General features: G+C 48.1%; 1 protein-coding gene across 1 annotated transcript in view; it reads right to left on the bottom strand.

Annotated features, from left to right (window-relative positions):
• Window positions 1–626: 626 nt before the first annotated feature.
• The window catches only part of LOC104339062 (ras-related protein Rab-27B), a 35687-nt gene continuing 9262 nt past the window's right edge, over window positions 627–27051 (bottom strand). The window contains exons 2-6 of the mRNA XM_075446506.1: window positions 18967–19138; window positions 15451–15536; window positions 11604–11707; window positions 10131–10254; window positions 627–8747 (exon numbers count right to left, since the gene is read on the bottom strand). Coding sequence (XP_075302621.1) covers window positions 8558–8747; window positions 10131–10254; window positions 11604–11707; window positions 15451–15536; window positions 18967–19119 — 657 coding nt within the window. The 5' untranslated portion in view covers window positions 19120–19138 and the 3' untranslated portion in view covers window positions 627–8557. The remainder of the gene's footprint in view (window positions 8748–10130; window positions 10255–11603; window positions 11708–15450; window positions 15537–18966; window positions 19139–27051) is intronic.

The raw sequence follows: 27051 nt of genomic DNA on the forward strand, positions 1-27051 counted from the left end.
CCTTTGAGGGGGCTTAGCTGTCCTCTGGCATTCGACCCTGCGGACACGGCGTGTTTTCGGTGTGTAGCAGCACGGTGTCCTCGGGCAAGGAGGGAGCGCGTCCCTTTCTGGGTTAAAACGGCCCTTGATTTCCTGAAAAATCGGATTTTCAGATCCCCTTTGCAGGGGAAAGCAGCTGCTGCAGGCTGGGGGGGGGCTGATTCTGCTCCCCCCTGCCATGGGAGATGTGCTGCCGTGCTCAGCAACCCCCCCCGTGCGAGGGATCAATTTGGTGTCCCCAGGGGAGTGACGGTGGCTTTGCAGACAGTGGGACCTCGAGAGTGGCTGTGTCCCTGGCATTCTTCTCATCCCCGATGTGCAGACAGAGCAGCATTTGGGGGGATTAAAAAACATGAAGGAAGGTGTTGATCCTTAAGTAAGGCTTAAAGGTGCTAAGTTTCAGTTTGTCCCTTTTCTTACCTGACTTTAGATACATTAAGCATAGGTGGTGTATATGCATAGATACCCAGTACCCATACTGGGTTTAGCTCAGTTAAGGGGCAAATAAACGCTTGGCCCCTGCTTAATGCAGGTTGTGCTTCCCCTCCCAAACCAGCCGAGACGCCGGATTTAAAAATGTACTTTTATTCCGAAAATAACAGTGCAGCAACTGAGTCACGGGGCTACATTCCTCAGCCGTGTTACACGAACCCAGACACCAGTGAATCAGCTGAGAGCAGGTTTCGAAGCCACGGGTACTTTGGTACAACGGAGTGACGTTAACATCGGTCGGGAAGCGCCACGGGCCAGTCAAGGGGCATCGAGAATAAAAAATACTCTTTGTGTCCAAGGTAGTTTCACTCGGTAGAGCACGGGTCTGGCGCAGACGAACGTAAAACACGCTTACAGCAGCAGAACAGAAGGAAACATTTAAAAGGGAAGCGCTAGAGGATGCTTAGTGTTTGTCCAGAAGGTGAGAGAGACCTCCACAGAACCAGAGAAGAACCGCTGAACTTCCGTAAGTTGAGTAAGATACAACAGGCTGCTGCTAAATATACAGTTTGTCCGTTAAGCCCTACTGCACGATGAGGACAGACAGCTTCAGGGGCTACTGCCTAACGGTGGGTTTTAACTAGGTAACCGGCTGGAACCAAAGCACATAGCAAAGAATCGTTTCCTGGGTTGCCTTTAACTACTTTAGATAGAAATAATAATAATAAATCAGAACAGCTCTGCCCAGCATCTAAGAGAACAGTTCCAGCATCCTCTGGGGGAAAAAAAACACATATAACTTGTCCTAGATGGGTGTGTAGGGTTTTTTTTGTGGGGTGGGAATATATGCTTAAAGTGGAGGGATTAAGACAGGAAAGAAGCTGTGAAAATTTGGCTTTTCTCTTGAAAGATGCCTCAAGCCAGGTTTCCTAGCAGTCAGGTAAAAAACTATTAGTTTTTACAGCTTCACATTTTTTTTTTCCTCCTTTTCTTTGTAAGTCAGATCAGAGCACGGTCTGAAACGCCTGCACTTCACACCTGTATAAAAACAGCAGTCATTTGAGGTTATTTTTACGCTTGCTGCTTTTCCTCAGTTATAGTGCCAAGAAAGCAAATTTTAAAATAACAGCTCCAGATTCATTTATTTTATTTTTGAAATTTAAGCCGAAAACTTTAGTTGTAACCATGGGTTAAAATAGTTCCAGGAGATAAAGCCTCTTACCTTGCAACGGTCCCAAAGAGTCGCTACGGAACGGGTATCAAAATCGCATCTTAGACAACTTTTAAGTTTCTTACGGGATCCGACCCTCTAAAATGTAAATGTATGTATGACACCCCTTTACGCATTCAGAACGTTAAATAAGATGTAGCCTTCAGAAAACAGTTAAGGCAGTCGGTTTTGCTGAAGTTACCAAGACAGCTCTCTGCTGTCTTTTACTACAACATACTTACTGCCAGTCTCAGCCATGGGAGCAGTCGGCAAATTGCCTGTTCTTGCCTTATATCTGGCAAAAAAAAACACGTTTCAGGCACCCAAAACCCCTCTTTTCTTTCCTTTTAAGAGAAGCAACTACCTTTCCTCTTGCAAAAGTCTCTAAAAAGCCCCAGAAGGCAATGGCTACAGAAAAGATGAGAGTTACTTAAGCCCCTGCTACTGGTTTTTCTGTAGTGCCAGCACCTCTCTTAGATGCAGGTGGGTGCTGAGCTGGATGCCAGGCTCGGGACTCGGCCAGGGCTCCAAGCTGGCTCCTCTGTAGCACCCTGGCTGGAAGAGGCGATAGTGAAGCTGGGGGCTGAGAACCGAGGATGCGCTGCTCTGCAAGGGCAGCTCTCCGCTGTGACCGCAGCTCAGGACCTGCCAGGGCAGAGCCACACTCCCCAGCCAAAGCCTTTTCTTGGGAAATGAGTCATTAGGAGAAAAAACCCACGCATTTCTAGCTGATCACAGATAAAAATACTTTGTAAAACGAAAGCTGAAGCTTAAATGATTGTAAAGCCTCAGCTACGTGGATGTGCCCCACACCATCGCCCACCGTTTCGAACCCTGCCACGGCTCTGACGTGGTGTTGCTACGTGGCAGCAACAGACCCCGTACGGGCTTCTGGCGAGCACCTGCTTCAAATCTGCGCATTGGAGAACAGTCATGAATAATCTCCTGGCCTTTTTCAGTGGGTGGAATAATTTTCACAGAATCCCAGAATGGTCGGGTTTGGAAGGGCCCTCTGTGGGTCACCCAGTCCAACCCCCTGCCCAAGCAGGGTCACCCACAGCAGGCTGCACAGCACCGCGTCCAGGTGGGGCTGGAATATCTCCAGAGAAGGAGACTCCACAGCCTCCCTGGGCAGCCTGGGCAGGGGCTCCGTCACCCTCAGAGGGAAGAAGTTCTTCCTCGGGTTCAGCTGGATCTTCCTCTACTTCAGTTTGTGCCCGTTGCCCCTTGTCCTGTCGCTGGGCACCACTGGAAAGAGTCTGGCCCCGTCCTCCTGACACCCACCCTGCAGATATTTAGAGGCATTTCTAAGGTCCCCTCTCAGCCTTCTCTTCTTCAGGCTGAACAAGCCCAGCTCCCTCAGCCTCTCCTCCTAGGAGAGATGCTCCAGTCCCCTCCTCATCCTGGTAGCCCTTCTTCATGGCTGGACAATAATTAAATATATATATATATATAATTAAAATATAATAAAAATAAGCTCATTCCCATCTCTGTGTTCGTAGAATAGGTACTAACGTGCAGGTTTTTTCACTGGCCACCGGTTTAGCTGGAGTTGTTTTGCCCTGACAGCAGCTCCTCACTTCAGAGACACTCCAGACCCCATTCAGCCAAGCGCTTGCTTACACACAAGCCTGAGTAACTGCTCAGACTGGGCTCCCTGGTGCACACTGTAAACATTTAAGGGCACGTCTCTCATCTAAAGCGTGTTGCCTTTAGCACCGCTTCTGCCCTGTGACTTTGCGCCAGCCTGAGGTATTCCCACCTCTCCCCATCCCTGCAGGTAACTTGGTTTTATTCCTAAGGATGCAAAGCAGCACAGAACCCTGCCCAGCATCTCCAGCATCTCCCCTTGCCCAGTGGCAGCAGGGCTGGCCCAGGCACCACAGCGGTACACACAGGCAGGGTAAATTCGCTACCGGAGCCATCTCTACAGCCAAAAAGGTGCTTTCAATGCATGCAGCAAAACAAAAACATCCCCTTTGACAGCAGCACAGCTCCTTTCTTGCACTCCTAAAAAAAGATCTTGGCACTACTGCTCCAAGGCGAGGGGTGGGTACTGGGGAAGGGATGCGCCAACGCCAGCGTAAGAGCAGCAACATCAGCTTGAGCCAGTCCCTGCCGACTGGAGGGCTCCTCTGAATATCACCCCCGGGGGGTCTCACCGAATGTGGCAGTTCAGAACCGGAGCAGCAACGCCAGCCTTTGGCCCTGCGCTTTGGCAATGCAACTATTTGGCAACTATTTGGCCGTGGAAGGTGCAGGCCAACGGAAGGAGCTGCCACCGCTGCAGCCACAGGCCAGCACTGCTCTACCCCAGTGCATTAACGTGCTTTGGCAGCACATTTTTACATTCAGCTTAAAACTCAGAAGACAAAAATACCTGTAGATCAGGAAGAGCTCGCCGTAGTCGATTCCTCTAAGGACGAGAGGTGTAATGCCATTAGCTCTATAGATAACTGGGGGATTAAGGGAACAGATTCAACAAGATGTCAGATAACTCGAACTGTCTTGGTAAATATCTCAGCCTGAGACAGCTGCCAGAGAGAAGGCAGGCAGAACTATGCAGAGAGAAAAGGAAACCAAAACTACGCTCAGTGTAAGACCCCGCACGTGGCACCGCTGAAGGACGGGTACTACAGTCACCTTTTTCAGTGCATGGCACTGTTCAGCTCAGAAATTACAGCACAAGAAAGTCTGCAGCAAGAGCACTTTACTGGAGGAATACTGGTAAACTGAAACAAGATATTCCTAAAGGGACACAAAAAGAGACCTTGAGAAGCCTGGACTGAAATTCGAGATGAAAGCTCACAGGGTTAGAAGCCCTGCAGTGACATTTAATTGTTAGCATCACCCTGGATAAAATATCATAGGCCCACCTCTCGCTCTCCAGCCCTGATGCGGGATGTCTAGCAGGCTTACAAACAAGCTGTATACATAAAAAAAATCAAGCATATAAACAACAGAATTTGAATTCCAATGCTGCTGGGATGGGGTGAGGCTATAACCTACCAGAGACGTTAAGTGAAAGCAAATTCATTTCCCAGGCCGGTGTCCTGAACGTATCTCTAGGACTGAACAAGTCAAACGCTTGGAGCAGCACAAGTGAGAAAAGGATGCGACCGGCGGGATTCCTGGCTCCAGTGAGGGATACAGGCCGGAGCTCACGGCGCAGGCAGAAGAGCTCAGAATACAGAAGGGCTGGCATGGCAGCCGCCGGTACGCGGCACGGCGCTACCCACCGTACGGGCGACTCGGCTGTGCCGCGCCACCGGCTCTCTTCCAGCAGGTCGTAAGCGCTGGCAGGGGCTCGCTGCGCAGCCGAGTCAGAAAAATTACCAAAGGGGATCCCTTAGAGAGCTACAGCAGCAGTGAAGAAAAGCCCTTAAAGCAGGTACTGGATAGAACCGAGAGGCTCTTCCAGCAAGCGGGATAGAAAAGTTCCTTTCCATCCAGGTGTGGCTCTACAACTGCGAGTAGCCCCCGTGTAGTGTACCATTATTTCCTGGCTATCACACAGAAATGGTGAGCCTCAGCGCTGCTGGCGCTTTCGGTTCCTACCACAGCAGCAAGGAGCGGCCCCGAGTCATCTGTGCAGGGCTGCAGCTGCTCAGGGGGGCTTCGCAAGGGCCGAGACGCTGCCGGAAGACAGACGGACGTCGCCAAGCGGACGTGTAAGATTGTCAGTCTGCTGGTGGGCACGTGAAACCTAACGGTTCTGAAGAAAAAAACGGAGCAAGAGTCAAACAATGATGGAGAGGAGCCAGAAGGCGACTTTTAGTAAGAGTTCATTATCTATTTTTTTGCAAAGAGAGTTAACCTGATAAACCACAAAGCTGTTAGCAGCCACCTGGAATCACTTAGCGTGTTCCTCTTTTCCTAATTTAATAACTGAGAGCTACTATACCACCCACCAGGAAAGAAAAACATGTTCAAACTTCTCTTCCTTTCCTCCAAACAAAGTTTTGATGGCAAAATCCTTTTGGGATAACAGTTTTCACACGCATTGCTTTGGCGGGGGTGGTTGGACTAGATGACCCACAGAGGTCCCTTCCAACCCCTACCATTCTGTGAAAAACACAGACTAATAATCAGTTTCTTGTATTGGCAAGCACATAAATACAAATAAAGCAATGGAATTTTGATTACAGTCCTTCCCCATTCATCCCCAGACCCCTCGAGCAACACTGGGCTGCGAGGGCTGGCCACGAGCTCGCTCCAGCGGTGCTGGAGGGTGTCAGAGACCGTATCCTTACGGAGCGGGGGACCCTGGTAACGGACCGCCAGCTCTGACAATTCGCAGTCACTGAAGCTCACTGGCAAGGTTAGGAGAAACCTTCCTCCAGACCAAACTGCTCTGGGTATCGCTGCTGTATTTTTTTTTTCTTTTTTCAATTGTTATTATTCTAAGAGTACTAGTTTCGGCAGGTGGGGAGATAAATAGAAGCAACGGAGCTTCGTCAAGGTGTCTGAAACAGTGCCAGGTCTGGGATTTTACCCACCTTTGCCTGAATCATCTGTCTGCTCCTGAAGTCACTTTCAGCTTTGTAACAGCTTTTTGACAAGCTGTATTTCAGCTGCTCTGGGAAACGTGCTTTGGCTGACTGTCGGGGATTTACCAGTCTTAGCAACTTCTTTCACTCCTGTTCATCAGACCCAAGTCTGACGCCACAAAATAAGAGATTTCTCTGACAGCGAGACAGGGAGCTCCTCAGATCACCCTTTTCAGGAATTCAAGACATATTACTATTTTTTTTTTTAAATCACATGTCCATTTTATGCTACCTATGAAAAAGCAATACACCTCCACTTCAAAGAAAACCCCGAGCTCCCAGTCTACCTATCTCAGGTAGCTGAGGAACCTACCTGTACATCAGCCTGCTTGCTACCAGTCTACTCACACCTTCTGCCCGGGAAATCACCTCATCAAGAGGTTTTCCACCTCTTGAGGTGGTAGCGTTGTTTATAGCCTATGAAAGGACCCGTGTGGTATCTGGTTGTATAGTATCCACTATGCAAAACCTTTAGGTGTAGTCTGCCACTTATACAATCTTTACAGCCTGCAAGTTAGATTTCTGGCACGGTAATCGCAGCTATTTGGTTACTCACCCAACGGGTATGCTCCTACGGATGCACCATCTGCCCTGTTCACATGCCAAATCATCAAGTAAACATCATTTTAGGAGCTGGGCAGAAAAACCTGTTCTTTTTTCAGCAGTGAATCTGGTGAATTCTCCGTTTCTGGGAAGCGCTGAAACACTTTATGAGCTTGCTGTTCGCAAAGTTTGCAATTTCCAATCAATCAAAGCTGAAAACATTTAAATAAACGAAAGCCTGCAATCCTGCCAACCCAACTACAGCAGCTTGACTTGTGAAGAGATCAGTTCCCCCCTTCCCCCAGTCTGCACCCCCCCAAGTGATTTGCAAGTAGCTCAGAGCACAAAAAACACTAATAGACCTTTAACTACCACCTGTATAAAAACAGAACTGTTATTCTACAAAAAGGGACAGGGTAGGCTAATAAATATGCTGTAATTTGGTTTAGAAAATGATCTCTACTTATAAATATAGTATTTTTCTTTTTTTTTTTCTTCCTGTATTTGTCTTTGTGATAAGCAACTTGCTATTTCACTAGAACCTGCTTTCACCCGTAGAAGAAATCTCCTGCGTTGCAACCTCCCGCGGCAGCAGCACACCAAGAGAGCTGAGATACCTGCAGACGTCTGCAGCACGCCTCTATCTAGTCAGTCACATATTCTGGACTCCCATCCTTCCAAGTCCCCAAGTCAGATTTTATTTTCCACTCTGTCTCCTTGCAGAGAATTTAAGAGGATGAGAAAGCTGTCCTCTGCTGAAAGCCTAAGTGCCTGGAGGACCCGACAAAGCTGTAGCGATAATCGAGAGGCTCTCTCAGCACGGCAGAGTTTACAGTTCCCTTCTCGGCAGTGCAAGCAGCCACAGGTCCCTTCCCATGTCCTACCTGTGATATGCAGTCACCCAGAGAAAAAGAAGAAAAAGGATAGTTTCCTTAAGTTCAAGGGGGGAGAAGATTTTTTGCTAATGGTATGAAGTTGTTTCATAAAATATAGTTTATCTCTGTTCCCATACATCATACTCTCTTCTCTATAAACTGTCCCTGCAGCGTCAGAATCCCTCTCCATACTTTTTCCCACACCGCTCCAATCCCTGCTTGGATTATTGGCAACACAAGCAATGCTGCACAATTCCCTGATAATTTTTTTTTTTAATTAAATGCCCTACTTCCTCCCCCCAAACCCAAAACACACACACACAGCCCCCACCATCTCAGAGATTCAGTCAGGACGGATTCACAGCATTGCTTACTCTGTGCAAGCGACAGAAGTTTTTTCTTAATAGGCCACACAAAATCTTTTGTATCTCTGCCTTAGAAAACACACGGTCCCTGATTAAGAATTGTAAAGGAACAGGATTCTGTGGAAAAACGGCACAGACCTAGAAAACCACCCACCTCCACTTAAATTTCTACATCCAGTGTATGCAGACACTACGTTCTTTGCCTCCTTTTTTAAAAAAATAAAGTTACTTTCCTCTATTCAGTATCCTGATCCCGTGAAAAATAAAGATGAGGGCTGGGGGAAAAGGAGTGGGGAAGAAGAAGCGGGAGAGTTTTCCACGAAGATGGCACCGTATCAGGAAGAATCATTTCAGCACAAGAGCCTGACAGGAACACAGCTTTTCGTTTTAAACCAGTCCTTTGGAGAAAAACGCACAGTCCCAATAAAACGATGTGACTTTGCTTCTGTGCCCGGCTCAAGAGAGCCGGTTTGAATTTGGTGGGAGGTCAGCCATATTCTGATGACACATTTTGCATTGCTTCTCACAGTTTCGAGGTGACGTTTAGCAGGCACACTTTTTCTCCTCCGGTTTCGCTGAATCTAGCTTGCCCGAGCTTCCCCCGTTGGCTGCGTCGGAGACCTGCGTCTTGTCCACGCACTGCTCCATGCGCTTCATTATCAAGTCCAGAAGCGTGTCCACGGCCTTCTCCACGTTCTGGCCGGTAGCAGCACTTGTTTCGAAGTACGGTATGCTACGGTGAGAAGGAAAAGGTTCACTGGGGAGGTTTTTAAGACCACCAAGATCCAGCTCTCTGTAACACTCTCAGTGCAGCTATCAATGGTGGGTTTAGTGGCAATGAAAGGACTGGGACAGAACCCAAACTCTTGTGCCTAGCACACAGTGGCACGACGATATGAGCACAAAACCACCACGTTAATTTAACAAAATGTATGTATTTTGACCTCAAATTGTGAGGTTTGCTTCATCGGCACAAACCTCGGCTGAAAATGTCTTTCAGCTAACCAGAAATTGTACTTTAAAGAGAAACCTAGGTCTGCATTACAGAAAATTTCAGGGACCACAGAACATACCAGAAACCTTTTTTTTAGGCAGATTAGTTACAACTATTGCTGTTGAGTAGTGCCTGTAAGTACTATCTCCCTCCTTGCCTTCCTACTTCTCAGCACAACTGAACTTTGATGTTTCCATTCTGAAATCCCCTTTGAATCGTTTCCATTCTGAAATCCCCTTTGAATCCAGAATATTGATTCCCAAGTCACCTTTCTCAGAAGAGAAGATTATCAATTTCTTCAGCACTTCCATCGTATCAAATCTGGAATGAGCTAACCTTTCTCCTTCTCTGGCTGCCAACAACTCCTTACTATTCTTTTAATATTTTTAAGTCTGATTTACTTCCTACTCCTCACAGTCTCTCAGGCCATCTTTTGCTCTTGGCCCAATCCTCTGTGAACATCACTCACCGTCCAGTAAGGGCAACTAAGGAAAAAAATACACTCTCTCTTTGCCAACAGCACTATTCACTAACTGTATTACACAGCCAATTTATCCAGTTACAGGACACTCTGCAGGTGTTTTTAGTGCAAAGAAATGTAGAAGGCTCACTAAAACAAGAAAAAGCCCATTAACAACTTTATCATCAATCAGGGAAAAATAAATAAATTTGGTGCCACAGTACACCTAGAACCTGACCAAAGCCCACAGGTGTCTCCACATCCAAACAAACGAGGAAAGCACCTTCTAAATATTGTCAGTTATTTGGTTCGTGACACTGAGCGTGCACCTGCCTTTGGTATACTCTGTCCTGAACTCTCAGGACAAGCCAAGGTCTCAAGAGCGCAGTTTTCTAGTAAGACTGTGTCATTTCAGCCTTGTTTCTCATGTTGTAATGTTTTGGCCAAACTACTAGAACAGTGTGGTTCATTCTATCTCTTTTGCACCCAAACAGGTCTATCTGAGAGCGTTAACAAGCTGGATACCTCTATAAGTGTATGTGATACTGCAGTGCCTACAAATCTTAGAGTTTATAAGTGTACTTGCAAGTTTCTCTAGCCAGTCATCAGCTACACATACAAAGGTTACAGACCAAATTTAGCTGCTGTCATAGTTTGCTTACCCGTATTTGTCTGCCAGATCTTTTGCTTGCCTTTCGTTTACCTCCCTTTGGTCTGATAAATCAGCTTTATTACCAATTAAGACGATATCTGGATTCTCACAATATGCATTGGCTTGCAGCTGACCTAGAAACAAAAACAAACAGGAGTTAAGAGAATGTTGGAAGCACCTTAGAGACCAAGACTGTTGACAAAATAATTCAAAATACCTTTCTTGCTCCCCACCTCAAAATACCCTAGGCTAACCAGCCAACCACTTCATGCCAAACACATTTCCTTGTTGTACATTTATTTGCTTAAGGGAATTTTTCAAAATAGGAAGTAGAAATGGTACTAGAAAATTATTTCCAGTATTCATTTTACCAACATACAACAAAACTTTAGTGCAATGAGGTGCACTAAACACAGTGCTTTAGCAGAGGAGAACCTCCACCAGCCAGAGCTTTTATTCTGCAAGACTCCTAAGGACGTTGTGGACGTACAAACAACATCCCCCACACATAGCTCTTCAGAAGTTTAGGACAAAATCCTCAAGTGTGTTTTTCTCTTGCGTGTACTCCATGGTTTAAATCCAGTTTTACCCATTTGAACATCCAGACACCAGTACTGTCCGCAGCCTCACCCCTTGTAAGTAATTGTACAAAGCTATTTACTTATACTTGCCTCAATCCTGAGGGGACTGACTCGAAAAGGTGCAGTATACACAGAAGAAATTAGAGACTGGGCTTGGTAAGCAGTGGAAGATTGTGTCCACAGGGATTGTTTAGTGGGAGGAAGGAATCTCTGAAGAAGATGAAGCTGTTTTCACAGAGCTCTCTGGGTTCTCACATTATCCCCCTTTCGGCTTGTTTGCTGGAAAACTGCCAGCTGGAAATATACTGGCCTCGGTCCTTCCAGCACTCTAAACATCCTCAATTAAAAACAAACTTTAAGAATTTAACCTTTGTTTCACTTCTAGTCTAGGTGTTGTCTGAAGGAAAACCAACAGCAAACACTATGTGCTTTCAAACCACATCCTCAAAGCCCAACCTTAATTTTAGTTTAAACCTCAAAGCAGAGAAGAAGGAACCACATTCTGCTTTAAAAATAGAAAACACAAAACAATAAAGATAACAGCGATACCCGAAATACAGTTTCCAAGCTCCTGCATATCACCTGAAATACAGGGTATGGCCAGCGAAGTGCCAAATGCCATGAATTTTCAAGAGGCAACAGATTTATTCAAATTACACCGAATCCAAACAAGATTATCACGATTATGCCCAAAATGGTCTTTTGTGCAAAAAAAAAAAAAAGGGCTTGTATCTTTCTAATTTGACGAAGCTTTCACCCCAAATTGCAGGCTGCAAGTACCCCACTTAGCCTGCCTTAGACATAGCTACTTGCTTTGAGCATTTTCCAGCTCACAAGAAGCCTAAAATACACAAGAAAGCTTCGAGTCAAGTGATAAATGCAAGCTCTACGGTTCGACTTACTCATCCAATTTCTGACATTTAAGAAGCTCTGTTGACTGGTGAGATCAAACATCAGTAAGAAGCCCATAGCATCTCTGAAAAACGCTGTGGTGAGACTTCGAAATCTGCAGGTGGAAGAAAAAAGACAACATAGCTTTATTAATACAAAGCGGTCTCTAAGGTAAGCTGTGATTCTGTGATTCTTTCCTGGCAAGCCTGAACTGAGCAAAGGAAAAAGAGATAAAGCTTTTCTGAATTGCTTCTACAAAAATTCTATTTAAATCTATCTCGAAAGCTGAAGAGTCTGCAAGATTCAGCAGACATACATTCCCTTGGAAGTAAAAACAAAGCAAAATCACAGAATCACAGAATCACAGAATGGTCGGGGTTGGAAGGGACCTCTGTGGGTCACCCAGCCCAACCCCCTGCCCAAGCAGGGTCACCCACAGCAGGCTGCACAGGACCGCGTCCAGGCGGGTCTTGAATATCTCCAGAGAAGGAGACTCCACAGCCTCCCTGGGCAGCCTGGGCCAGGGCTCCATCACCCTCAGAGGGAAGAAGTTCTTCCTCATCTTCAGCTGGAACTTCCTCTGCTTCAGTTTGTGCCCATTGCCCCTTGTCCTGTCGCTGGGCACCACTGGAAAGAGTCTGGCCCCATCCTCCTGACACCCACCCTGCAGATATTTGTAAGCATTTATAAGGTCCCCTCGCAGCCTTCTCTTCTTCAGGCTGAACAAGCCCAGTTCCCTCAACCTCTCCTCGTAGGGGAGATGTTCCAGTCCCCTCACCATCCTCGCAGCCCTCCGCTGGACTCTCTCCAGTAGCTCCTCATCTTTCTTGAAGTGGGGAGCCCAAAACTGGACACAGTACTCCAGATGAGGCCTCACCAGGGCAGTGTAGAGGGGAAGGAGAACCTCCCTCGACCTGCTGGCCACACTCTTCTTGATGCACCCCAGGATCCCATTGGCTTTCTGGGCAGCCAGGGCACACTGCTGGCTCATGGTTAACCTGTCGTCCACCAGGACACCCAGGTCCCTCTCCACAGAGCTGCTCTCCAGCAGGTCCACCCCAAGCCTGTACTGGTGCATGAGGTTGTTCCTCCCCAGGTGCAGGACCCTGCACTTGCCCTTGTTGAACCTCATCAGGTTCCTCTCTGCCCAGCTTTCCAGCCTATCCAGGTCACGCTGAATGGCAGCACAGCCTTCTGGTGTATCTACCACACCTCCCAGTTTGGTGTCATCAGCAAACTTGCTGAGGGTACATTCTAACTCTTCATCCAGGTCGTTGATGAAGAAGTTAAACAAGACTGGGCCCAGTACTGACCCCTGAGGGACACCACTTGTCACCAGCAAAAAAATCCTTGACTTTCCTTTTAGCTATGATGCATCACACCAGTCAACATTTATTAATCAGTGTGTTAGTAATTTACCAGAGGAAGCTTATAGGTGAGAATATAAACATTGTCAGTGACTAATCTATTAGCTCAAATTCCGCCTGATTTAACCGAGAGCGAGACAGAAGGGCTGGTTAGAAGCAAAAAAGATACCGAAGCGTTTAGTGTGTCACAGATCCCAGTGACAGATTCACCACCAAGACTGCACGCACTTCGTCGAGGGATGTGCACGACTCTACACGGTCAATATTCAAGAAAACCAAGGAAGAGTAGGCGGCTGTTTACATGGCTTGTGACTCTCTGCTGTGAAGCTCAGTGGAAAGGAAGAGGTAACCTTCCCCTGCAGAGCTCTAGGCACACATGCACTCGGTGAGCAGGCCCGCATCAGCGTGCGTTCACAAGGGACACGGGTCACAGGCTTCCCGCAAGGCTGGATGAAACCACAAACCATGAAATGCACCTCTGTTTGCCACCAAAAGGTCACAAGCCTATTCAAATCAGAAACACGAAGAAAGTCCAAATAATATTAAAACATTCAGAGCGCGCTGGAAAACCATGAAATGGCATTCTGGTGTTTAGTATACGGGAGGAATCTATCAAACCACAAAACAGCACGATATAATCTCACACAAACTAGCGGCACCAGAAACAGCAAGTGATATTTTATGACACACAGCCAAGAAAATGAAAACTTTGTGGAGTCTCCTTCTCTGGAGATATTCAAGACCTGCCTGGACAAGGTCCTGTGCAGCCTGCTCTGGGTGACCCTGCTTCAGCATGGGGGTTGGACTAGATGACCCACAGAGGTCCCTTCCAACCCCTACTATTCTGTGATTCTGTGTGATTCTGTGAAAACAAAAGCTCTCCATAGAAACACGTCAGATACCTGACACTACTTTTAGGGTTTGTTTTCAAGAAAAAAAAAAATAAGTAGCCTCAAAATGTTTCATCTCCTGCAGAGGTGCATGTGCAAAAAGTGTTTGAGAGTAAGGGGTAGAGATGCAGACACAAAATTTCAGCTTGCTTCTGGCTTTCCATCCGGCAGCAACCCCTCCCACATAGTATTTGCTCTGTTCACTCCCTGAAATTTGCCTCATCACGACTTTCCTTCCTCCCCCCTGGACAAACACTTCAGCCCGCTGCGCTCCAGCCCCTATAACCCAGCAAACAGGCGTGAGCTGCGTTTTTCTCCCCTTGTTGACAGACATCGGTAGTCACACTGAGGGCGACCTCATGTAATTTATGACAGCGAAAACCAGTGTGCACAACTAGCCAGGGGAAGCTTAAGAAAGCAGTATGCACACTTCTCCCTTTAAAAAAATAACAGGATGAAATTTCATAGTGACAAGTCAAGAAGGGCTTTGGAAAAACAAATAAGTGTGCATGCAGAAGGTGGGGAACCACTGGTTAGATAAAAGAATCCTTCTGCAAAGGAGGATTCTGGTCAGTCATGAACTTCATCTGTCAACCCCGGTATGCTGCTGCAAAGAAGGCAAACACAAGCAAAACCATAAAAGTAAGATGAGAAGCAACTGTTCCATGGTACTCAGCACTGGTAAGACTTGAACTAGAACTCTCCATCACACTTGCATACTGCTGGTGGGAGAGGCTGGAACCAGCCTGGGGCAGTACAGAACAGAAAGCTTGCTCATCACGGAAATGTCTGAGCAAGCCTGGGGCACGTAAACTGGAGAGGACGTCAGGAAGGCATCAGTCTGCTCAGCACCTTGTCCACCTGAGTTGTGAACACCTGCGAGAACACACACTGTGGCCCCTGAGAGCAACCTGCTCCAGGGTTCAACACTTGTGCCCTTCTACCTAACTGGAATATCCTTGCTGCTGCTTGTGACCGCTGCCTCTTGCCCTTTGGCTGCGAGGCTGAGAAGAGTCTGGCTCTGTCTTCTCACCACTGGGTAGATGAAGACAGCAATTAGCCTGAGTTCATCAGCACAAAGTATCCCACAGATGGGATGGAAGAATGGAAACGGTACTCCAGATGTGGCCTCAGAAGAGCTGCATTAAGGGGAATAATCGCTTCCCCCAGTCTGATGGAGACCTGTGAGCCAATGCAGCCCCATAAGTTGTGCACCTCCATCAAAACACACCTTACCATCCAACCTACCAGAAAAAAACGTGAAATACAAGAACAGAGCTATATAGTATTTTCCAGAGGAGATTTAGGAATGTATTATGAAGCCAAAACAAACAAAACCAACCAAAAAACCTAACTAACAAACCAATAACCCACATGTGCCAAGGCAGGGAGCAGACCACCTTCAGCTCTTCCAGTCCTGTTTTCCGAGACCCTCTGATCACCGCACTGAAGCGGCATCAGAAAAAAACTTTATTTCTGGAAGACATTTTTCTTGTCCTAAAATATGACGATTTCTGCTGTTTTTCACCTGAATGGACTAATGGTTTACCCAGAAATGTGAAAAACCCAGAACTGCGTTTCAATGAGCTGAAGTCTGTTACCTTTCCTGCCCGGCGGTGTCCCAGAGCTGGAGATGTACTTTGAAGGCTTTTCCTGGAGATCCATTTGGTCCTCTGCTGTTGTACACCTAACGAGAGAGTCAAATCAGTACAGCTCACACGGAAATCCATCGCGTGGGTCACAGGCCGTTCTTATTTTGTGCAAGCCATAAGTTAAGAAGTTCAGTCCTTCAGTAAAAGCTGGCTCTTACCTCTAAAAGCCACTTCAGAGGGCTGCTTATAATCATATTTAAAAACCCAGGAGCCACATGAAACGTCTATGAAAGCTGCACTTTAAAGATAATTTGGTCATATTTAGTGCTGCAAATTAGATCTCAGTTCTTTAAAACTTGGCTTAGCACTGTGCTGAGCAAGCTGTCTGTGTTCTGTTTCATTGCTGTTCTTACAAAATTTACAGCTGGGTGACAGGATTAACCACTGTTATAAAAAGCTATTTTTTCTTCATTAACTTCTGTTGGACATTAATGACTTCCTTACTAACTGCAACTGCAAACTCACAGTGCTTAGAGAAATCACTGTGACCTTTTGCTGGGGCTCAACTCTTTATTAAACAGAAACGGCGTGTAAATTAGCTGTCACAGTAAAAGACAGAGGGATAAAATAAGTATGAGCCGGTTTTGTTATCTGAGGTAGTTTAGCAGGCTCTCATCAATTTTACAAGCAGGCAAATATTGCCTTTGTATTTGGATCAAGAGAATATGGGCTTTCTGGACGTGTCTGTACTCAGAGGCTGCACTGACCTTACCCAGGGAAGCGGAACACTTCCTCACCTGCCCTCCCTGGGCTGTAAAATACAGCGTTTCGTTCTCCTGCACAGCCAAGTTAATATTAATTGGGGCTTGGACGAGACGACCTCTGGAGGTCCATTCCAGCCCAGACTATTCTGTGATTGTATGGACTTGGTTCAACTGTTCTCCCTTCAACAGGTAACTTCTGACAGCAACGTGCCTGCCTTTCCTTTCTGGCAGGGGCCTGACCTGAAAACCAGAAAAGAATCAATGGATCCACTGCACCACGTTTGTGAGTTCAACTGGTTTGCGGGAGCATGTTCCTGTAATATTTCACATGATAAGCAAGGAGTCTTACCAGGTCATTTTTTAATAGGGCTTTTACAGAACAGAAAAATGTATTTAACCTTTTGGGTCTATCTCTTAGAAGACAATTTATTAGATGGACCTTCAAGACGTTTCAAAGCTGGTAATTTCATGCAGGGTGTAGTTTCTCCCACACTTCTAAACTATCTTACCCCAAAATGTACGGTCATGCAAAATTACGGAAGAAATCTGTCTGCAACCTTTACCAGAAAAGTTCAACCTCCTGGAAAGACTCCAGCACCCATGTTCAAAACGCATTAATGAGCGTCTGACCAGTCAGGGAAAGAGTATTCTGGCAATTTGCACGTTCAGACATTTCCTTGCAATAAAACTCTGTTTTTAATATTTTACTCTTGTTACAGCAGCGCAATCCCACAGTGCAGAGAAGGAGCCAGGCTCCACTCCGACCTGAGCATCACGCTTAACCAGCCTGAACTTGCGTAGCGCTGATTATGAGAAATTTCAGACAGAATCCAGATCCACGGTTCTTTTATTCAGGGGACCTCTGAACCCCCATCTTCCAGGCAGAGCCTGCATGTCCCTGCCACCAAGGCAAAACTGAACTCGGCACAGCAGCCACAAATCGAATCAGAGAATCATTAAGGTTGGAAAAGACCTCTAAGATCATCAAGTCCAACCATCACCCCAACACCTCCATGCCTGCTAAACCATGTCCCCAAGTGCCATATCTACACGGTTTTTGAACCCCTCCAGGGATGGGGACTCCACCACCTCCTTGGGCAGCCTCGTCCACTGCCTGACCACTCTCTCAGTACAGAAATTTTTCCTAGTATCCAATCTAAACCTCCCCTGATGCAACTTGAGGCCATTTCCTCTTGTCCTATTGCTAGTTACTTGGGAGAAGAGACCGACACCCGCCTCGCTACAATCTCCTTTCAGGTCTTCTCCAGACTAAACAAGCCCAGCTCCCTCAGCCGCTCCTCATAAGACTTGCTCTCCAGACCCTTCACCAGCTTCGCTGCCCTTCTCCGGACACACTCCAGCAAAATACTGGCAGTCATGAAAAAGCTGCCAGGGAAGAACGCGGGAGCGATGCCCATTTTTCCAAGGTATTCCAGTGAAATAACAAGAGCTTAAAACATGAAGTTCAAAAGAATCAAATTTAAAGGGGTCTCCATCTTTCAACTGGGCAAATATTTATATTTCTTTTTATTAAGGAAATTACTAAACAAATTGCCCAGGATCTAATATCTGGTATTTATTATGGTTTTACAGTTCAAGCAAGTTAGAGGGATTCCTATTAGAAAGCTGAATTTAGGCTGTATCAGCTGTCAGGATCTGTGAGCAGAAACATTAGTCACGTTAAATTAAAGCAAAGTGAGCGTGCTCTCATACACACAAAAAGCATCTGAATGACACTGCAGAAGACTCTCCTCTTCCATTTAACATCAGGAAACAAACGCATGGCAGAGCAGGCTCGCACACCTTGCACGGAGCAGCACGTCGATCCTCACCTAGGAGGATTCCTGATCCCAGGCTCGGCACGCTCAGCCTCCAGCCTTGCTGCTGGCCGAGACTCAGCGGAGCCACGGGGTCCAGCTCGCGGAACCGCTTCGTGTGCCTTCGCCGGTTTACTCCCTGATCTGGAAGTAAGCTGAAACTTCTGTGCTTCTGTAACTATCCATCTTTTCTCTTTATGAGTTTGGGGGCCAGAGTTATTTCTAGTCACAACCACCCCTCATTCACGAGCACTACGGAAACCCGCTCTTGGAATCACAGAATGGTCGGGGTTGGCAGGGACCTCTGTGGGTCACCCAGCCCAACCCCCTGCCCAAGCAGGGTCACCCACAGCAAGCTGCACAGCACCGCGTCCAGGCGGGGCTGGAATATCTCCAGAGAAGGAGACTCCACAGCCTCCCTGGGCAGCCTGTTCCAGGGCTCCGTCACCCTCAGAGGGAAGAAGTTCTTCCTTGGGTTCAGCTGGAACTTCCTCTGCTTCAGTTTGTGCCCGTTGCCCCTTGTCCTGTCACTGGGCACCACTGGAAAGAGTCTGGCCCCATCCTCCTGACCCCCACCCTGCAGATATTTAGAGGCATTTCTAAGGTCCCCTCTCAGCCTTCTCTTCTCCAGGCTGAACAAGCCCAGCTCCCTCAGCCTCACCTCGTGGGAGAGATGCTCCAGTCCCCTCCTCATCCTCGTAGCCCTCCTCTGGACTCTGTCGAGCAGCTCCTCATCTTTCTTGAACTGATAAGGATAAAGGCATCTTTCCCCTTTATCCAGTTCCTAATTATGACTGGCTTAAGCCAGGAACTAGACCAGGAAAAGCATCAGGAACACATGCTACACCCCGCAGTAAGAGGTGGTACACAATACCTAAAATCTGTTCTCAGCAGAAACGAATCAAGAAAAAAGAAGGCGGTATCATTCGCATGAGACTACTTACCACTCGTTTTTCCCGAAAATCTATCCCTACTGTCGTGATGAATTTGGGATTAAATTTGTTATCGGTGTATCTGTACAGGAACGTTGTTTTTCCAACCCCAGAGTCTCCAAGGGCCAGGAGTTTGATCAGATAATCATAGTCTCCATCAGTCATAGTGCTAATTTTTAGGAACCTATGTAAAGAGGAAGAAAAAAAAAATTGATTTAATGATAATAAAATTCACTTTCTGTTTGGTTTTGCCTCATTTCTATTTTTGTTCCTTGAAACGCTGCTGCCTGTGCTCAGGGTTGAAAGTTATCTGTGTGTATTTTGAAAAACACTAATGCAAAGCAGCAGCGAAACTCTCAATTTCAGGGCAGGTGGCAGGAGATAATACAACTTAACACTTTTCTAAACAAATAAAATTGAAGCTTAGAATGATACAGATTGGGACAGCAAGATTGTTTTTGTTCTGAGGATATCAGTAAGACCTATAATGAACACAGGTAGGAAACCCAGGGCTAAACCCTTCTGCTCAAACTATTTTATTTGAGTTTGAAGAGAAAGCGTAGTGCAGAAGCAGGCGTGAAAAGGAAACCCGGACAGGGCACAGAGCATTCTCAGGGCTCAAGCTCTAACCAGAATGACACTATCAGGGCTATGTATTTTTATCTTGAAAGAACTATTTCCCCCCCCAACAGAACTAATTAAAAAAGCAGAGTAAGCAGCTATCCCAGGGCCACTCTTGGTAAAAGGAGAGCGCCGACGGCCGGAGAAAGCCACGGACAGCTTACCCACCTCGACAGCACCAGCAGGCTCTTTTCCATACACAGCAGTGAACAAGAGCAGCAAAGCCTACCTCATTCAGCCCTTGTATAACAAATGGACACGTCAGAAAGTAACATAAATTTGCAGAAAGAGGAAAAACATCATCTGAAGCAGGGCACAGCCTCCTGCAAGAGCCACGCCATGGACACCCAGCCTGAGCAGAGCACCTTTGTGAAACTCCTTCCCAGCCTGGCCCAGCCTTCACCCAGAGCAGGAGCACCCCTTCTCCAACCGGACTGCTTCCCCGGCAGGTTTTATATTCTTTCAAGTTCAAGGGGAGTGCTGCATTACCCTAAACCTAAAGCTCCCATTACCATATTGACTCTCTTCATATTTGCTATGAACCTCTACAGGAGAAAGAAAGGGCAACTATGCAAGAAACTGCTGATGACACCAAACTGGGAGGAGTGGTGGATACACCGGCAGGCTGTGCTGCCATTCAGCGAGACCTGGACAGGCTGGAGGGTTGGGTGCAGAGGAACCTGATGAGGTTCAACAAGGGCAAGGGCAGGGTCCTGCACCTGGGGAGGAACAACCCCAGGCACCAGTACAGGCTGGGGCGGACCTGCTGGAGAGCAGCTCTGTGGAGAGGGACCTGGGTGTGCTGGGGGACGACAGGTTGACCATGAGCCAGCAGTGTGCCCTGGGTGCCAAGGAAGCCAAAGAGATCCTGGGGTGCATCAAGAAGAGTGTGGCCAGCAGGTCGAGGGAGGTTCTCCTTCCCCTCTACACTGCCCTGGTGAGGCCCCATCTGCAGTACTGTGTCCACTGCTGGGCTCCCCACTTCAAGAAAGATGAGGAGCTACTGGAGAGAGTCCAGCGCAGGGCTACGAGGATGAGGAGGGGACTGGAGCATCTCTCCTACAAGGAGAGGCTGAGGGACCTGGGCTTGTTCAGCCTGGAGAAGAGAAGGCTGAGAGGAGACCTTAGAAATGCTTACAAATATCTGCAGGGTGGGTGTCAGGAGGACGGGGCCAGACTCTTTCCAGTGGTGCCCAGTGACAGGACAAGGGGCAACGGGCACAAACCGAAGCAGAGGAAGCTCCAGCTGAACGTGAGGAAGAACTTCTTCCCTCTGAGGGTGACGGAGCCCTGGCCCAGGCTGCCCAGGGAGGCTGTGGAGTCTCCTTCTCTGGAGATATTCCAGCCCCGCCTGGACAAGGTCCTGTGCAGCCTGCTGTGGGTGACCCTGCTTGGGCAGGGGGTTGGGCTGGGTGACCCACAGAGGTCCCTGCCAACCCCGACCACGCCGGGATTCTGTGACTCTGTGAAACAGACCTACAAAGTATTTATTCCTATGTATGAAACACCCTGACGATGAGAAAACTGGAATCATATGAAACACCACCTCGTTTACATCCTCTCTTGCCTTGTTCTCAGCATAATTTAAGCCTTCTCTTATTTCCAATATCTTGTTAATCCTTATGAACAGCCGTTCCATTCGGATCTCTATGCTGAAACTAATTACTGCGGTATCAGAGCAGGAGACCCTGGGCCACATCCCATTCACAAAAACTACTGCTTGTCTCAGTACAAGACCTTAATTTCCATAAGAATAAAACCCACCTTTCCGAGCATTTAAATTAGCAAGTACTGACCTGCTTTGACTAAAACAGCGAACTAAGCCCGTTTGATTATCCTGCATTTCAACAGTTTGAAGGATAAAAAGGCCAGCTGCGTACTGAGCAGTTTCTTTGTACGAGCTTATACCTTTGACAGACACAGAGCCACCCAGCGAGGCGGGAGAAGCTTTTGAGAAATTCATCTTCCGATGATAAAGTTTTAACGAATCCGGAGAAAAATGCCCCTGCTCCGACAGCGCTGCTCTGCCTCGCACTGCCTTTGGTCTGTGCTGGAGAGGGGAAGGCCAGAGCACCGACATAGCACGTTCACAGAAATTAATTCCACGCCTTTAATCTTTTCCAGAACATCCCAAGTTTACCACAAGGCTCCACCGAGCAAGTGCGATTTCTCCCCAGAAGTCCGAGGATTATCAAAATCAAAGTATTCCTGATCAATGACATAAACTGTTCTTTAGGCATTTCATTCAACAAATCAGAAAAAGAAAGGTATTTTGGGAGATGATTCTCCCCCAAAAGCTTGACTGGAAATACACAGCATTAACCTGGGATTAGGTGCTGCTCCCAGATACCCGTGTTTTCTGGGAGCCGAAATCCAGCACCTCCTTGCTACGCAAGCGTGCGAAGCAGAATATTCAGAATTCACCAAACCTGTAATCGTTGAGCAAAATATACAGCAGACGAGGATGATTAAAATCCTGGTTTTGTCAGCGTGTCAGGAGAAGGCAGTTGGCCCTCCTGTTCCCGGCACCGGCTGCTTTTCCAGAAGTTCCTGCCCGTTTGGGACTGCCCAGGTGTGGCAGCCTCTCCCAGCCCGGCGCGAGCCAAGGCCGTCACCCCGGGTCCCCGCGGCTTTGGCAACGCCGCTCTGCCTTCGCTCTCCTCCTCCTCCTCCTCCGTACCGCGCAGCCAGGTAAAACAGTCATCGGTTGGACAAAAGGGGTTTTAGTCCTTCAGCTTTTAACCCGAAGCCACCAAGCAGTTCTCGTCTCCTGGACCAGCTACGTGATGGAGACGGGAGGAGCGCGCTTCACAGAAACCTGGGTGCGGGGAGAGTTTCGCAGGCCAGACCGATCCGCTGCCGTCACGCCGCCAGCGCTCTCCAACCGCTGCCAAAACGCGGCAGTGCAGCAAGCCAAGTTCCTGTTCCACGGGAAATTTGAGCATTAAGATTTTCCTTTCCTTTCGAATGAAAGAGTTAAAATGACTACTGATTGCTAATAATTACTATTAGATAAACATCTAAGCGTGCTTTTAAGCGTGTCTAATTAACTGGATTTGAAAATTCTGAATGGTTCATGACAAATGTTAACTTAAACGGTACGTACAACTGGAGTAGAAAAATCATACACCACATCTGAAACAAAGCAAGGTTCTTCAGTGGAGGAGGTCTGGGTTTCTTAAAGGGAAGAAACTACATTTCAAGAGAATTTCTTCTAACAAAAATCTGAAAAACACTTCAGCATTTTCCATTATGAGGTTATTAACAAGGCTTTTTAATAAAAGTGCAATATACTTTATTCAATGCTAATTTTAAATGGCTCGATATATTGAGCTGCTGAAAAGAAACACCCCTGGGCTTTAACGCGAAAGCCTTGCACGGCTAAAACAACGCAACTCAATCCACGATTTTCCATGACGACCCTCAAAAAACATCCCTGTTCCCAGGAACTTAACTTTCAAGCCCTCACCACCCTGACAGCATCTAAATGGGGCTGCACTTGTAGTATACCAGTGATGGCAACTCATTTTGCCGCGAGAGTGTCTCCAGCTCAGAGCATCTGCAGCCAGAACCTGCAAGGTCTCTCTGCTGTCCGTCCCACGGGGCTCAGTCAATCCACAAGCACCCGTACAGACCAAAGCCAATCCTCCACTCAACCAAAGCAATCTCACCCTCCAGTTCTGAGGCCCGTGCTGTGTCTCCAATCTGATGGTACCAATGAAGCTTTACAAAAACCCAGACAGGCCTCCGGACCGTCCCTCCCGACCCTCTCTGCCAGCATGGCCGGCAGCCAGAGGATGGTAAGTGGGACCCTTTGATGCCATTCTTCCAGGCTGTGCATCTAGACGGAGCCTGATTTAAAAAACACTTTTCTGCTTTCTTCACAGAATCACAGACTGGTCGGGGTTGGCAGGGACCTCTGTGGGTCACCCAGCCCAACCCCCTGCCCAAGCAGGGTCACCCAGAGCAGGCTGCACAGCACCGCGGCCAGGCGGGGCTGGAATATCTCCAGAGAAGGAGACTCCACAGCCTCCCTGGGCAGCCTGGGCCAGGGCTCCGTCACCCTCAGAGGGAAGAAGTTCTTCCTCGGGTTCAGCTGGAGCTTCCTCTGCTTCAGTTTGTGCCCGTTGCCTCTTGTCCTGTCGCTGGGCACCACTGGAAAGAGTCTGGCCCCGTCCTCCTGACACCCACCCTGCAGATATTTAGAGGCATTTCTAAGGTCCCCTCTCAGCCTTCTCTTCTCCAGGCTGAACAAGCCCAGCTCCCTCAGCCTCTCCTCGTAGGAGAGATGCTCCAGTCCCCTCACCATCCTCGTAGCCCTGCGCTGGACTCTCTCCAGTAGCTCCTCATCTTTCTTGAACTGGGGAGCCCAGCACTGGACACAGTACTCCAGATGGGGCCTCACCAGGGCAGTGTAGAGGGGAAGGAGAACGCCGTCTGTCTTGGCAGACAACATTCCCATCTAGACCAGAAGTAGCATCTTGTTTACAAACTGAAGCAGAGGAAGCTCCATCTGAACATGAGGAAGAACTTCATCCCTCTGAGGGTGACGGAGCCCTGGCCCAGGCTGCCCAGGGAGGCTGTGGAGTCTCCTTCTCTGGAGATATTCCAGCCCCGCCTGGACACGGTGCTGTGCAGCCTGCTCTGGGTGACCCTGCTTGGGCAGGGGGTTGGGCTGGGTGACCCACAGAGGGCCCTGCCAACCCTGAACTTTCTGTGTGATTCTGTGTTTCTGGATTGATTATTTCATTCCATCCCTATGTAACGTTCTCTGACTACAGTGTGAGAGAACATTTAAAATCCGGCACTTGTCAGCAGATACTCCAGAGAACATTTTCTCAGTAGACAGATATGGCCTGACATAAACCAACCACACCTTAAGACGTTCAGTTATAGCCCACGGGGAGAGGCAAATCTACTCCTCAGGCACTGCGCCTTCGCTCTGCAGCCCCGCACCCACGGCACAGAGGAAATGCACCGCGGCACATCCCACCGCACCCGGCCTGGAACGCCCGGCGCAGCCCCCCAGATGCGGCACCTCCAAAGGTGGGAAGCAGGAGGGCTCCGGCCCTCGGCACATCCGTCAAAACCCCTCTGCCCGAAGCAGCAGCCTCAGCACCGGTCGGCAGCTCTCTCCGAAGGAACGCGGATCTCTGCTCCCGAAGATCCACCCCAGCGCACGGAAAGGGATGCCGAGGAGCAAAGTTGTAAGTCTGGCTTTCTTCTTCCATTCCTAGCACGTTCCTTAAAAGCTGGGAGAAAGGCAATTTGCTGACATCTAAATTGCTTTTGAAAAATGTTACTTTTGGCTGGGAACAAACTCTGCAGAAAAATGGTTTCGATCCAGAAACTTTTTTTCATCTCAAGACGTTTACATGTGCAGGAAAAGCAAATTAAGCAGGCTAAAATTCCGATGAACCTAACCTAAAACCACTGCCTGTCAGTCATACTTTTAGCCTCTCAGAACTGGAAAAGACTGAAAAATTTTAAAACTTCTACATTTCAAATTTTGCAGATTTTTAAATTTGAAAAGACTTTCCTAATCAAACAGACTATCTACTGGATTTTCTGACAACATATTTTCTCATTAACGGAGAGGGTTGTTGCAAGGAGTTCAACAATTAAGTAGCTAATGGGAATATCATCAAGGAAAAGTTACGTGCACAATGAGAGAAAAGTCAGCTCCAGAAAATAAGATTTTACTTCCCTTGACACGCTACTAGTTAAAAGTCGAGCAACCAAAAATGTTGTATAAATAGCAATAGCTCTAGAAAGTGCAGGATATAAAAATCACAGTGCACATATTGTACCAGCAGCTGGCCAGCAAGAGATTTGTTCCCTCTGCCGCAAAATAAATCAGCGCCACTACTATTCATCCAAGGTTGTTTTGCTTTTTTCAAATGTAGAAACAATAATAAAAAAACCCCAGCGCTGTCCTGAGGGCCAGCTCAGGGATGACTGTACCAGAGGCACACCACAGGGGCATAGCTACCGTCACGTACTCGACCCGGCAGACCCTGAGCCGAGCGAGCAAGCTCTGCGCTCCCCACCGCAGCCGGCGTTGGGAGACTTGGCTGCTCCTCTTGGATACTGCTGCAGCGGGGCCGGCGTCCGACTTCTCCAGCGCCAGTAACACCTTCACCGCCTTCCCTTTTTTCAACAGCCTCTGGTGCCTAGAAGTGTCATCACAGAATCACAGAATGGTAGGGGTTGGAAGGGACCTCTGTGGGTCACCCAGTCCAACCCCCTGCCCAAGCAGGGTCACCCACAGCAGGCTGCACAGCACCGCGTCCAGGCGGGGCTGGAATATCTCCAGAGAAGGAGACTCCACAGCCTCCCTGGGCAGCCTGTTCCAGGGCTCCGTCACCCTCAGAGGGAAGAAGTTCTTCCTCGGGTTCAGCTGGAGCTTCCTCTGCTTCAGTTTGTGCCCGTTGCCCCTTGTCCTGTCACTGGGCACCACTGGAAAGAGTCTGGCCCCATCCTCCTGACACCCACCCTGCAGATACTTGTAAGCATTTCTAAGGTCCCCTCTCAGCCTTCTCTTCTCCAGGCTGAAAAAGCCCAGCTCCCTCAGCCTCTCCTCGTAGGAGAGATGCTCCAGTCCCCTCCTCATCCTCATAGCCCTGCGCTGGACTCTCTCCAGCAGCTCCTCATCTTTATTGAAGTGGGGAGCCCAGAACCGGACAGAGTGAACCAGCTGACACAAACTGGACACTCAAAATGCAATGCTGTTCCAAGAGCCCAGCAACATCCTGATAGACCCAAGAGTACCAAAAAACTACAGACCAACCCCATTCAACTCTCTTTAGTGCATGGCATGAGCCATCATGGCCGGGGTCATGGTATGAGATTCCTACGCACAGGCAAAGGTACTGGACAGCATGAAGATGACCTCAGGATCCCCCAGAATGATGGTGGCAGCATCATTCCACTCTGGAGATCCCGCTCCTGGATCCTTTCAAGATCAGCAAGTGGATGCAGGTGACAAGGGCACCAATGACCAACGCGTGGCATGCAGAGTGATGACCCCAATACCAGCTCGCGGCTTAGAAATACTTTGGATAGGACCTGAGAGACAGGTGGGCATTGACCAAGTTTGGCACGGTACCACCAAGACAACCTGTTCTCATCTCCAGGCACTCTACAGATGTGGAGCTCTCCTTCTCTGGAGATATTCAAGACCCGCCTGGACAAGGTCCTGTGCAGCCTGCTGTAGGTGACCCTGCTTCGGCAGGGGGGTTGGACTGGGTGGCCCACAGAGGTACCTTCCAACCTCTAACATTCTGTGTTTACCATTAACTTTCTGATAAACAAAGAGCTGTATGGAGACTTCCGACGAAGAAGAGAGCAGAGAGCCAGGCAAAGCTGATCTGTGGGAGGACGGGCTGCCTGCTAGGTTTCCTGTCAAGAGCCACTTCTAGGAGATGACAAACACTGATGGCAGCAGGTTCCTGCTGGAAATCAGAGTCACTACGC

Source organism: Opisthocomus hoazin, chromosome W, assembly GCF_030867145.1.
Source record: "Opisthocomus hoazin isolate bOpiHoa1 chromosome W, bOpiHoa1.hap1, whole genome shotgun sequence".
NCBI lineage: Eukaryota > Metazoa > Chordata > Aves > Opisthocomiformes > Opisthocomidae > Opisthocomus > Opisthocomus hoazin.